Source organism: Oncorhynchus keta, unplaced genomic scaffold (genome assembly GCF_023373465.1).
Source record: "Oncorhynchus keta strain PuntledgeMale-10-30-2019 unplaced genomic scaffold, Oket_V2 Un_contig_1587_pilon_pilon, whole genome shotgun sequence".
In the NCBI taxonomy this organism is placed as follows: Eukaryota; Metazoa; Chordata; class Actinopteri; order Salmoniformes; family Salmonidae; genus Oncorhynchus; species Oncorhynchus keta.
Genome location: NW_026279572.1, coordinates 281,509 through 293,315, shown reverse-complemented (window position 1 = coordinate 293,315; position 11,807 = coordinate 281,509). Strand labels below are relative to the sequence as shown.

The 11,807-nt window shown below is 43.9% G+C and overlaps 1 protein-coding gene across 3 annotated transcripts in view; it reads right to left on the bottom strand.

The window, feature by feature from the left end:
• Positions 1–4,001: 4,001 nt before the first annotated feature.
• Positions 4,002–11,807, bottom strand: part of LOC118382141 (ubiquitin carboxyl-terminal hydrolase CYLD-like) — a 39,808-nt gene continuing 32,002 nt past the window's right edge. For all 3 annotated transcript variants that reach the window (XM_052502566.1, XM_052502568.1, XM_052502569.1), the window contains 9 exons: positions 11,542–11,683; positions 11,266–11,388; positions 10,993–11,084; positions 10,820–10,886; positions 10,510–10,642; positions 6,932–7,040; positions 6,659–6,777; positions 5,515–5,731; positions 4,002–5,241 (listed from right to left, as the gene is read on the bottom strand). In XM_052502566.1, the coding sequence (XP_052358526.1) occupies positions 5,057–5,241; positions 5,515–5,731; positions 6,659–6,777; positions 6,932–7,040; positions 10,510–10,642; positions 10,820–10,886; positions 10,993–11,084; positions 11,266–11,388; positions 11,542–11,683 (1,187 nt within the window). In that variant the 3' untranslated portion in view covers positions 4,002–5,056. The remainder of the gene's footprint in view (positions 5,242–5,514; positions 5,732–6,658; positions 6,778–6,931; positions 7,041–10,509; positions 10,643–10,819; positions 10,887–10,992; positions 11,085–11,265; positions 11,389–11,541; positions 11,684–11,807) is intronic.

Here is an 11,807-nt window from a genome sequence, read left to right as displayed (position 1 = left end):
TGGCCCAGGAGTGTGAAGGTGAATGGAAAGGCTCTGGAGCAACGAACCGCCCTTGCGATCTCTGCCTGGCTGATTCCCCTCTTTCCACTGGGATTCTCTGCCTCTAACCCTATGACAGGGGCTGAGTTACTGGTTTACTGGTGCTCTTCCATACCGTCCCTAGAAGGGGTGCGTCACTTGAGTGGGTTGAGTCACTGATGTGATCTTCCTGTCTGGGTTGGTGCCCCCTCCTTGGGTTGTGCCGTGGCGGAGATCTTTGTGGGCTATACTCGGCACTTGTCTCAGGATGGTTGGTGGTTGAAGATATCCCTCTAGTTGTGTGGGGGCTGTGCTTTGGCAAAGTGGGTGGGGTTATATCCTACCCGTTTGGCCCTCTCTGGGGGTATCATCGGATGGGGCCACAGTGTCTCCTGACCCCTCCTGTCTCAGCCTCCAGTATTTATGCTGCAGTAGTTTGTGTCGGGGGGCTAGGGTCAGTCTGTTATATCTGGAGTATTTATCTTGTCTTAGCCGGTGTCCTGTGCGAATTTATGTATGCTCTCTAATTCTCTCTTACTTTCTTTCTCGCTCTCTCGGAGGAGGACCTGAGCCCTAGGACAATGCCTCAGGACTACCTTGCATGATGACTCCTTGCTGTCCCCAGTCCACCTGGCCGTGCTGCTGCTCCAGTTAACTGTTCTGCCTGCGGCTATGGAACCCTGACCTGTTCACCGAACGTGCTACCTGTCCCAGACCTGCGGTTTACAACTCTACAGAGACAGCAGGAGCGATTATTGTTATTTGACCATGCTGGTAATTTATGAACATTTGAACATCTTGGCCATGTTCTGTTATGATCTTCACCTGGCACAGCCAGACGAGGACTGGCCACCCCTCATAGCCTGGTTCCTCTCTAGATTTCTTCCTAGGTTTTGACCTTTCTAGGGAGTTTTTCCTGGCCACCATGCTTCTACACCTGCAATGCTTGCTGTTTAGGGGTTTTAGGCTGAGTTTCTGTACAGCACTGAGATATCAGCTGATGTAAGAAGGGCTACATAAATAGATTTGATTTGAGTAGTTTCTCTGTGTAAAAATCATGTAATTTAATTTAAGTATGAAAAATAACTGCTTCTGCAGCTGGCCATTTGAACAGGATTGCGAATTAATGGAAACTATCTTACAACACAGATATTTAAAAGGTCTCAAAGTGATTGAAGAACTGCAGAGTTAATAGTTTCAGTTCTAAACATTAGTTTGATTGCACTGCTTTGACTTCATCAGACTGTGACCTTTAAAGCCACTAAATAAAACCCCTTATCACAATAGAGTTAAAACAGCACCTAAGTGGTATATTGAGTTAGGACTGATTGGCTTGAAATTGTTCTCTCTCAGCTCCCTTTTCATCTTTAGTGTCGGAAATCACTGTTTTCCTGTTGTCTGAATGGGCTTTTACATTTACCTTCTCTCTCTAGGCTCTGATAGGATTTCTTTGTTTACTGGCTGTCTTTCCCATGGGAATGAGACTGGATTTCAAGTGCAATGCTGAGTGTGAACCAACCATTCTGCATTCCTATGTATAGTAGACAGGCAGCAGAATCACTACCTGATGTGATGGGAGGCTGTTTACAATAAAAACCATACCGCCCATGTCTTTTTCAAGGTCCCGTGCATGGAGTAGATGTGAGAATACCAAGAACAACATCAGCCAATCTTGGGAAAGTATAAGAAAAAAAGAACAAAATAGTCCCGAGTTAAAATATGGGACTGACTATTATACGTGAGAAAGAACAGGAAATTCAGACAAAAAAAATACATCAAAACACAGCACTAAAATAAAAGGGAGAAAGTGATTCTGAGTGTGTCTGTCTGGGCTTCTGTTGTGTGTGACTGTACCATAAGTAGACAGGGGTTGGAGAAGAATACAGTCTTGGATCCACAATGAAAATCGCTTTGTTTCACTTCACTAAAACAGCACAGTAGTAAAAGCAATATTCTGTGTGTTTTCCAGGCTAAGTAAGTTCGAGGTCTTTCCAGAGGCCAAATCCACCAGTGTAATATTTGCTGCTGTCCAGTGGAGACTCTAGGTGGTAGACCCTGCCCCTTTCCCAGCAGCCCCAACCCAGCGGTGTTGGAGGGCCATTGGCTGTTTATCATAAACAGCCCAGCAAGGTCCATCTGCTTTGATTTTATTTAGCATTCTCCCCCAGGGCCTCTGAGCTGGAGTGAGAATAACAATACTTGAGCCCATCTGCTCCTGAAGTACCAGTCCCGGCTAAATTATCACAAGCTACGAGCGGCTGGCATATGCTGTGGCATTAAGATACAAGAGGGCATTGTGGCGCCAGCTGTTGTGTTGACAAATACTTATCTGGCACTTCTGAAGTCAGCTTGCTAAGCTGGTTTCAAGTTTGACTAAAAACTAAATGGGTGTACGGTGTGTAAGAGGGTTCCTGTGGGGGAAATGCATGTATAATACAGGTTGATTTATCTATTTGTTGCGAAGTGTCTGGGGAATTGGGTCATAGGGTATATGGAACTTAATCCCAACATACAGGCCACAGGGATAATAACAATGAAAAGCCAGTCACACAAGTAGTCAAACAAACCGCCATCTTAAAACTGATCTGTCATTCTTTATGGTTAAGAATATTGCACCCAATTTGTATTTATTTCCTGGACAGCAGATGATTGACTGTTGTTTTAAAGAGGACTAAACTGGGGCCCATATTGTAATAAGCCTATGACTAAAGGCATAAACCCACTTGCTCACACATTGTCAACAACTGCTTAAACATAGATGAGACTTTTCAAGAGCTTGAAATGCTGCAGTCCTCACAGACAGGCACCGCAAGTCACTCACTAAGCTAGAAATGTAGCCATGCACCCGCTGGGCACACACTGGTTGAATCAACGTTGTTTCCACGCCATTTCAATAAAATAACATTGAGCCATGTGGAATAAACATTGAATTGATGTCTGTGCCCAGTGAGTTATGACTAACTCAAAAAAGCATACCCTTTTCACTATTATAACGATTGATCAGAGATAGGTTTAAAACATTTATTTCTGCCTTTTCCAGTAGACTGTAGTTTAAGGTGATAAAGAGAAGAAAATAGAACCTTGTGTTAATGTGCTGGCTGGGCCTCGAGCTCCCTGTCGGACCAGTGTCCAGCTGCTGTGTCTCTGCCCACGGGGAGGTTAGTCCCATCTGCACCCCGTCTCTCTGACAAACGCATCAACCAGAGCAGAATCCCCGCTGTGCTGAGCCCCTACAGAGACACCATGCTAATGAGACCTGCACCTCTGACAGGTGAGGACACGGACACCAGAGTTGAATCAAGCTACATGACAAGCGTACCCCAATTCACTCGTACTCAGACGTGCCAAACAAAGCAAACTGCCAGGCACATGGCAAACATCTCCAACACACAAATAAACACTTTTCATACTTTTCAAAACAGGGGTTTTAATTGAGTTAACATTTACGAGAACAGCACTGATATTCATTTGCATCCGTTATATAGGTTTTATACTTTACAGATAGATGCACAAGTCAATATTCATAGATATCCATATCAGAGACTCACAGGCTCCAGTGGAGTAAAGAAAGTCCTCCTGTCTGTCTGTGACGAGCATTAAACTTCAGCAGTGCAGAAACAAGCACACACAGTAATAATGTCCCCTTTGAGGGTCCCTGGGAAAACAATCACAATGGGGCTTTGTGGAGGTTGTAGTCATCTAGAAACAAGCATTGAACCTCCCAATCCGGCCTTCATTGTGACATTAAACTACACTACCCAGCATGCCACTGGTGGTAACATTCAGTAGTATTAATGGGACAGCATGAATCACAAGAACTCACTTCAATATCTGGTGAGAGATGGGAGGAGTAAAGATTATATTTAATATAGTTTTAACATTTCCTTCAAAAAAGAAAATACGAGAATGTAAATATATTCAGATTAAAATATAATTAGGTATATACTGTATTTAAAGTTACTTGATTTTGATCCATGGTTGGGGAGTTGACTGTCACAAATGTCTGAAAAAGACACAAAAGGCATATACTGTTTGTCTCATCAGATAGATAAGTATTGAGTATGACAAATGTCAAGCAGGAGTTTGCTATGTCTTGAGTGCAGTTAAAAGTTTAGATATAAAATAATTTAGTTTGCTCACACACAATGCCTTGAGACTTACAAAAAAGAAAAATCTACAATTTAAAATTTCAGTTGAATATTTCCACAAACTGTTAATTCAAAAACACCTGCCAGGCTTTAGAGTACCTGACCTGTCCTCTGACTGCATGGAGAACTGTCATACAGCCGCCTTTACCATATATCCATTTGGAACACACACACTTTCATGAAATCTATACCACCAATAGTATTCTGGTTGAGCCTAATGCTAAATTCGGTTGACACAAATATACTGTTGGTGGTGGTACACATCTGACATAATGGATCATGGTACTAAGGAGGTCTTAAGACAAGCTGTTTAAACCGTATACATAGTTGGTTGAGGGTTTTGAACATGGCATTATTTACACTATGAGTTGAATTATGGAGCGCTCCCATCTCTTACACTGATTAAGAAAAGCAGGACTCCCCCTGCTTTAGGTAAATGAGGTCGCCTCTGTCCTTCCATTAACATGGCTTGTTTTTGTTTCGCATGTTTGGTCAGCCGAGGCGAGCATGCTGTCCCCCTCTCTCTCTCTCTCTCTCTCTCTCTCTCTCTCCTCTTCCTCTCCACAGGAAGAGAATAATATTCAGCGGACTTCTCGTGTCTCCATCGACCGCCGTCCCCCACCACTCAGCTACGAGGCACAGGGAAGCTACTGACGTCAAGATCAGCTTGTTTTGTTGTTCACCACAGAGGGAAAACAAGAACAACAACACTTCAACAAATGCACAGTGCAAATAAGCTTTTCTCTTTTATAGTCTTCACTTTGGGCAGAGTAGACTGAGGAGACAGGGGCAGGCATTGAGGAGGAGGTGGGGACACAGGGAGAGAGCCCTGGACTGCAGCTCTGCCGTCTGTCTGTCTGCCTGTCTTTGAGTCTCCTGCTCCAGGGGCTCTACTTGTACAGGCTCATGGTGGGGCTCTGGTACATGCACATGTAGGCGTCACACAGCAGACGGCGGGCCTGGCCCTGGATGCTCTTGGGGTCCAGGGCGTGCAGCTCCTCAGGGGTCATCTTCAGATAGGCCCCCACCTCCGGACATGGAGACACCTGGGGGATGTTGAAGCCATTCTGCCCTCCTTGTGGAAAAACAAACCCAGACAGAGCACTCAGATCTGTGGTATTAAAGCAATGGCAAGTGTTCTAGTTATATTTCTACGTAATATAATCTATGTGTGTGAATTAATCCAAAATATTTACTATGGAGCTGAACATCTATTCATAATTATGAACAAAATCAAAAATAGCTTGACAGTTCATAATAACTTTGTAAATTATTCAAAATACTGCTTCCCCCACAACAAAAAGTGAAAAGTTATCCAATAACTCCTGAAGAAGATTTCTCCCCATACCGTCGCGGTCGGCCATACTGTCGAAGAAGAGCCATGCAGAGTCTTGGTGGCCGTACTTGATGAACGCTACGTAGTGACTGGTCTCGATGCAGAGCACAGCGAACAGCTCCATCCTCTGGCGAGGGAAGCTACCCTGCCGCCACACACCCTCTTGCAGTTCCTTGGGGACGGACAACTTGCCGTGGCGATGGGCCTTCCTCCTCGGGTGGAGGTGAACCTGAGGGAACACATACACGTATGACACATACACATAATGGTTGGAAATAAGTATTTACCTATTTCTTAGGGATTTTGTAAGTATTTCTAATCACTAGTTATAAAATCGGTCTAATAACAGTTTACATTTACATTACATTTAAGTCATTTAGCAGACGCTCTTATCCAGTTCTCACAGATCGATGGCAACTACAGAGTAAAGAATAAAACTGAAGAATGACAAGTTTCACAATTCATTAGTTTAAAAAAAATAAATCACACATTCACAAATATGCCTCAAAGTTCAAGGTAAATATTTTGTCTTCAGCTATACGTTATTTAAGTAATAAGGCACGAGGGAGTATGGTATATGGCCAATATACCACGGCTAATGGCTGTTCTTAGGCACGACGCAGCGAGAAGTGCCTGGATACAGCCTTTAGCCATGGTATATTGGTCATATACCACAAACCCCCGAGGTGCCTTATTGCTATTATTTATTTTATTTTATTTATTTAACCAGGCAAGTCAGTTAAGAACAAATTCTTATTTTCAATGACGGCCTAGGAACAGTGGGTTAACTGCCTGTTCAGGGGCAGAATGACAGATTTGTCAGCTCAGGGGTTTGAACTTACAACCTTCCGGTTACTAGTCCAACACTCTAACCACTACCCTGCCGCCCCATTATAAACTGATTACCAACGTAATTAGAGAAGTAAAAATACATGTTTTGTCATAGCCGTGGTATATCAGACCTTATACCACAGGTATCAGCCGATCAGCATTCAGGGCTCAAACCACCCAGTATAAAATACAACTCAGGCATTCCTTAGGACTTGTCGCCCCCAAGTGGATTGTACTGGAACTACACTGCTTTACAACTACTGCAAGTCCCTGATGAGATCCCCTTAGTTTATATGTTGGGGAAATGGCACCCTCTGTTGGTTACCTGTGTATTGCACTTTTCACAGAACTGTTTTATCTTCCCGGCAGTGATGTCACCGTCCTCATAGCACTCCCTGCATTCATACAGAGCCAGACCCCCGCAGATTCGACACTCCCTGGGAGCTGAGAGAGAAGCACAGGGTTGAGGGTTGACTATACACACCCACACACAACCATATGTCGATGGAGAACAGTAGATTTATGATATGGAAAAGTTATCAATCAATAATGATAATCCAACTTCAACCACATTCAAATAAAATAACTTTTTACGCACTGTCTTCAAGTAAGTCTGTGATGTCTAACTCTAGTGAGGGGAAGATCTTGTTGAACATCTTGAAGTCCTTCCCAAAGCGAGGCATTTGGATGATAAGGCAGGAAGGAGCCTGAACAGAGAGAAGACGCATGAAGTCACCACATCAAATTGTATTGGTAACATACACATATTTAGCAGATGTTATTGCAGGTGTAGCGAAATGCTTGTGTTCCTAGCTCCAACAGTGCAGTAGTATCTAACAATTCACACAAATCCAAAAGAATGAAATTAAGAAATATATAAATATTAGATCGAGCAATGTCGGAGTGGCATTGACTAAAATAATGTAGAATAGAATACAGTATATAAATATGAGATGAGTAAAGTAGTATGTAAACATTATTAAATTGACAAGTGTTCCATTAAAGTGGCCAGTGATTCCAAGTCTACAGTATGTATATAGGGCAGCAGCCTATTTTATATGTATTTAATCTTTATTTAACTAGGCAAATCAGTTACGAAGAAATTCTTACGTACAATGATGGCCTAACCCTTCCAAACCCTAACCAGGACGACGCTGGACCAATTGTGCGCCGCCCTATGGGACTCCCAATCCTGTCCGGTTATGATACAGCCTGGAATCGAACCAGGGTCTGTAGTGACGCCTCTAGCACTGAGATGCAGTGCCTTAGACTGCTGCGCCTGCCGGGAGCCTCTAAGGTGCAGGGTTGCGTAACCGGGTGGAAGACAGCTAATGATGTCTATTTATAAGTCTGATGGTCTTGAGATATTGGCTGCTTTTCAGTCTCTCGGTCCCAGCGTTAATGTACCTGTACTGACCTCGCCTTCCGGGTGATAGCGGGGTGAAGTGGTGGTTGATGTCCTTGATGATCTTTTTGGCCTTCCTGTGACATCGGGGGCTGTACGTGTCCTGGAGGGTATGTAGTTTGCCCTTGGTGATGCGTTGGGAGTTGCCGTACCAGGCGGTGATACAGCCCAACAGGATGCTCTTGTGCATCTGAAAGTTTGTTTGGGTTTTAGGGGCCAAGCCAAATTTCTTCAGCCTCCTGAGGTTGAAGAGGCGCTGTTGCGCCTTCTTCACCACACTGTCTGTGGGTGGACCATTTCAGATCTTCAGTGATGTGTACGCCGAAGGGAAGTTTTCCACCTTCTCCACTGAGGTACCGACAATGTGGATAGGAGCGTGCTCCCTCTGCTGTTTCCTGAAGTCCACGATCAGTGCTTTGTTTTGTTGACGTTGAGTGAGAATTTACTTTCCTGGCACCACTCTCCCAGGACCCTTACCTCCTCCCTGTAGGCTGTCTCGTCATTGATGGTAATCAGGCCTACTACAGTTGTGTCTGCAAACTTGATGATTGAGTTGGAAGCATGCGTGGCCACGCAGTCATGGATGAACAGGGAGTACAGGAAGGGGCTGAGCACGCACCCTTGTGGGGCCCCGGTGTTGAGGATCAGCAAAGTAAAGGTGTTGTTTCCTACCTTCACCACCTGGGGGCAGCCCATCAGGAAGTCCAGGATGCAGTTGCACAGGGTGGGGTTGAGACCCAGGGCCCCGAGCTTAATGATGAGCTTGGAGGGCACTACGGTGTTGAATGCTGAGCTATAGTCAATGAACAGCATTCTTACATAGGTATTCCTCTTTTCCAGATGGGATAGGGCAGTATGCAGTGCGATTGCATTGTCTGTGGATCTATTGGGGCGGTAAGCAAATTGAAATGGGTCTAGGGTGTCAGGTAAGGTAGAGGTGATATGATCCTTGACTAGTCTCTCAAAGTACTTCATGATGACAGAAGTGAGCTCTACAGGGCGATAGTCATTTAGTTCAGTTACCTTTGCTTTCTTGGGTACAGAAACAATGGTGGACATCTTCAAGCAAGACTGTGTTCCCTTTGTAGTCCGTGATTGTCTGTAGACCCTGCCACATACATCTCGTGTCTGAGCCGTTGAATTGCAACTCCACTTTGTCTCTGTACTGACATTTTTCCTGTTTGATTGCCTTACGGGAGGGAACTACACTGTTTGTATTTGGCCATATTCTCAGTCATTTTGCCATGGTTAAATGCGGTGGTTCACGCTTTCATTTTTATGTGAATGCTGCCATCTAGTCAAGGTTTCTGGTTTGGGTAGGTTTCAATAGTCACAGTGGGTACAACACCTATACACTTCCTGATGAACTCAGTCACCGTATCCGTGTATTCGTCAATGTTATTCTCAGAGGCTACCCGCAACATATCCCAGTCCACGTGATCAAAACAATCTTGAAGCATGGATTCCGATTGGTCAGACCAGCGTTGAAAAGACCTTAGCAAGGGCACTTCCTCTGTTTCTGCCTATAGGAAGGGAGGAACAAAATGGAGTCATGCTCAGATTTGTCGAAGCGAGGGTGGGGGAGGGCCTTGTAGGCATTTTGAAAAATTGAGAAGCAGTGGTCCAATGTTTTTCTAGAGAGAGTACTACAGTCGGTAAAACTTCGATAGCGTTTTCCTCAAATTTGCTTTGTTAAAATCCCCAGCTACAATAAATCCAGCCTCAGGATATGTGGTTTCCAGTTTGCATAAAGTCCAATGTAGTTCTTTGAGAGCCGCCGTGGTATCGACTTGAGAGGGAATTTACACGGCTGTGACTATAACCAAAGAGAATTCTCTTGAGAGTTAATTCAGTCGGCATTTGATTGTGGCTGATTTTAGGTCGGGTGAACAAAAGGACTTGAGTTTCTATATGTTATCACAGTCACGCCATGAATAGTTATTCATGAAACATACACCCCCGCCTTTCTTCTTCCCGGAGAGTTCTTTATTCCCGTCTGCGCGATGTATTGAGAACTCAGTATATCCCGAGATAGCCATGTTTCTGTGAAACAGAGTATGTTACAATCCCTGATGTCTCTCTGGAAGGAGATCCTCGCTCTGAGCTCGTCTACTTTATTTTCCAGAGACTGAACATTAGCGAATAATATAAGCGGTGGATGGTGTGCACGCCTCCGGAGTCGGACTAGAATTTCACTCTAAATACCTCTTCTCCGCAGGCGGTGTTTTGGAGCAGGCTCTGGAATAAGTTCAATTACCCTGGAGGGTACGAACAAAGGATCCAATTCGAGAAAGTCGTATTCCTGGTTGTAATTCTGGCGAGTTACCACCGCTCTGATATCCAAAAGTTCTTACTGCTGTATGTAATAACACCCCCAAAATGATGGGCTAATAATGTAAGAAATAACACAAAAAAAAAAAAAAAAAAAAAAAAATACAGCAAAGTTGCTTTGGACCTAGAAGCAGAGCTGCCATATCTGTCAGCACCATCTTACCTTACTGAGGAACAGCCATTACATAACAAACAAAATCCCACTAAAATTCCACAAAAGAGAACTGTATGTGTGTTCTACAAACTACTGATCCTGCCAATTTCCCATAGTAGCTCAGCCTGTCATTGATTAACTCAGCTAATCATTAGAATTGATAGTCAAGTTGACTCTCCCTTCATGCTCCTAGAGTGAATTGCTTCTTGATTGCAATCAGCAAATCAGTCACCTCTGAGCAACCCAACCACTGACAGACAGCCAGCCAGACATACAGACAGGTCACCTCAGCAAACTTGAGGTCACTGTTGATGAAGGACCACTCTATGAGCTGCTGGCTCGTTGGCACGCCCACTTTGTCCTTCTTATCCATGAAGATCTGGTAGAAGTAGCAGTCCTGAACCTTCTGACCTGCTGACCTAGACACGACAGACACAAACAGAATATCATGTGTAATGCATTGGAAATCATACTAATTTGAGCTCATCTTAGATGCATGTCTAAATATTATTAAAATGTGTATACTATTAGCAGAAATAGTTTAGATAAGCAATAACAAGAGGATATGTTTAGGAGTACGTTTAATGTAGACTGACCTCAGCTTGAGTAAGGGGTCTACCCTCAATATGTGATGGAACAGAATATTGAGGAACTCCTCAGGATCTGTGAGGTGACCATTAAGTTAATAACAAGCTTAAAACATTTAGAAGTTTATGACATTAATAACAAAACCCCAAATCTTTAGTATTTTGATAAAGGCATTAGACACCTTTTTCTTCAGATGTGAACCCTGAGGCAGCTTCTACCTTCTCCAGTATCCTTCTGAGCTTCATCACTTTAGTGGCACACACATAGCCATGTCTACCAAGACAAATAAAAATAGAATCAGAGGATCTCACAGTTGATCTCACAGTTATGATACTTGGCTGTGTCTAGAAAACTAATGAAAGTGCTTAGAAATTACATGTTAAGCATTGGTTTGCCAGATGACATACTGAATTAATGTGTCTGAACAAAACACGATGAGTAGTTTCCTACTTACATGCGCAGGGGGTTGACTATCTCTGTGCGTAGCAGCTCCTGTGTCTCTCGGTAATAATCTACGTCAGTCTTGGATCTCGGCCTCAGCAGAACTGTGTCCAGGACTGAGCTGAAGGAAAACAGGCTAAAGAGGGGAAAGGAGGGAAAGAATAAACATGACTCCCTGTTGAGAGACTTAAAAAAACTCACTACAGTGACATAGGAATGAGGTTAAGAACTCTATAATAATATACGCAAGGAAGAAGTGAAAACTCAGATCTCTTTTCTATGTCCTCACCAGAAGAGTGTGGAGTCCAGGTAGCAGGAGTTGTAGTGTCCCTGGATACCTTTCTTCTTGCCCACCATGATGTCTAGACCGTCATTCTCAGTGCGTGGAGGAGTGTTCTCATGCACCACCTCACTCAGATAACCCCCGAAAGCTGGACAGACACAAACGGTGAAGTTTAAGTTGACAATCCTGGGCCGGACTGCTTAGCTGGGTGGAAATGTCCCTGTATAGCCTTTACCCGTCCAATCTTAGGGAGTACCTAGGGGTCAATTTGT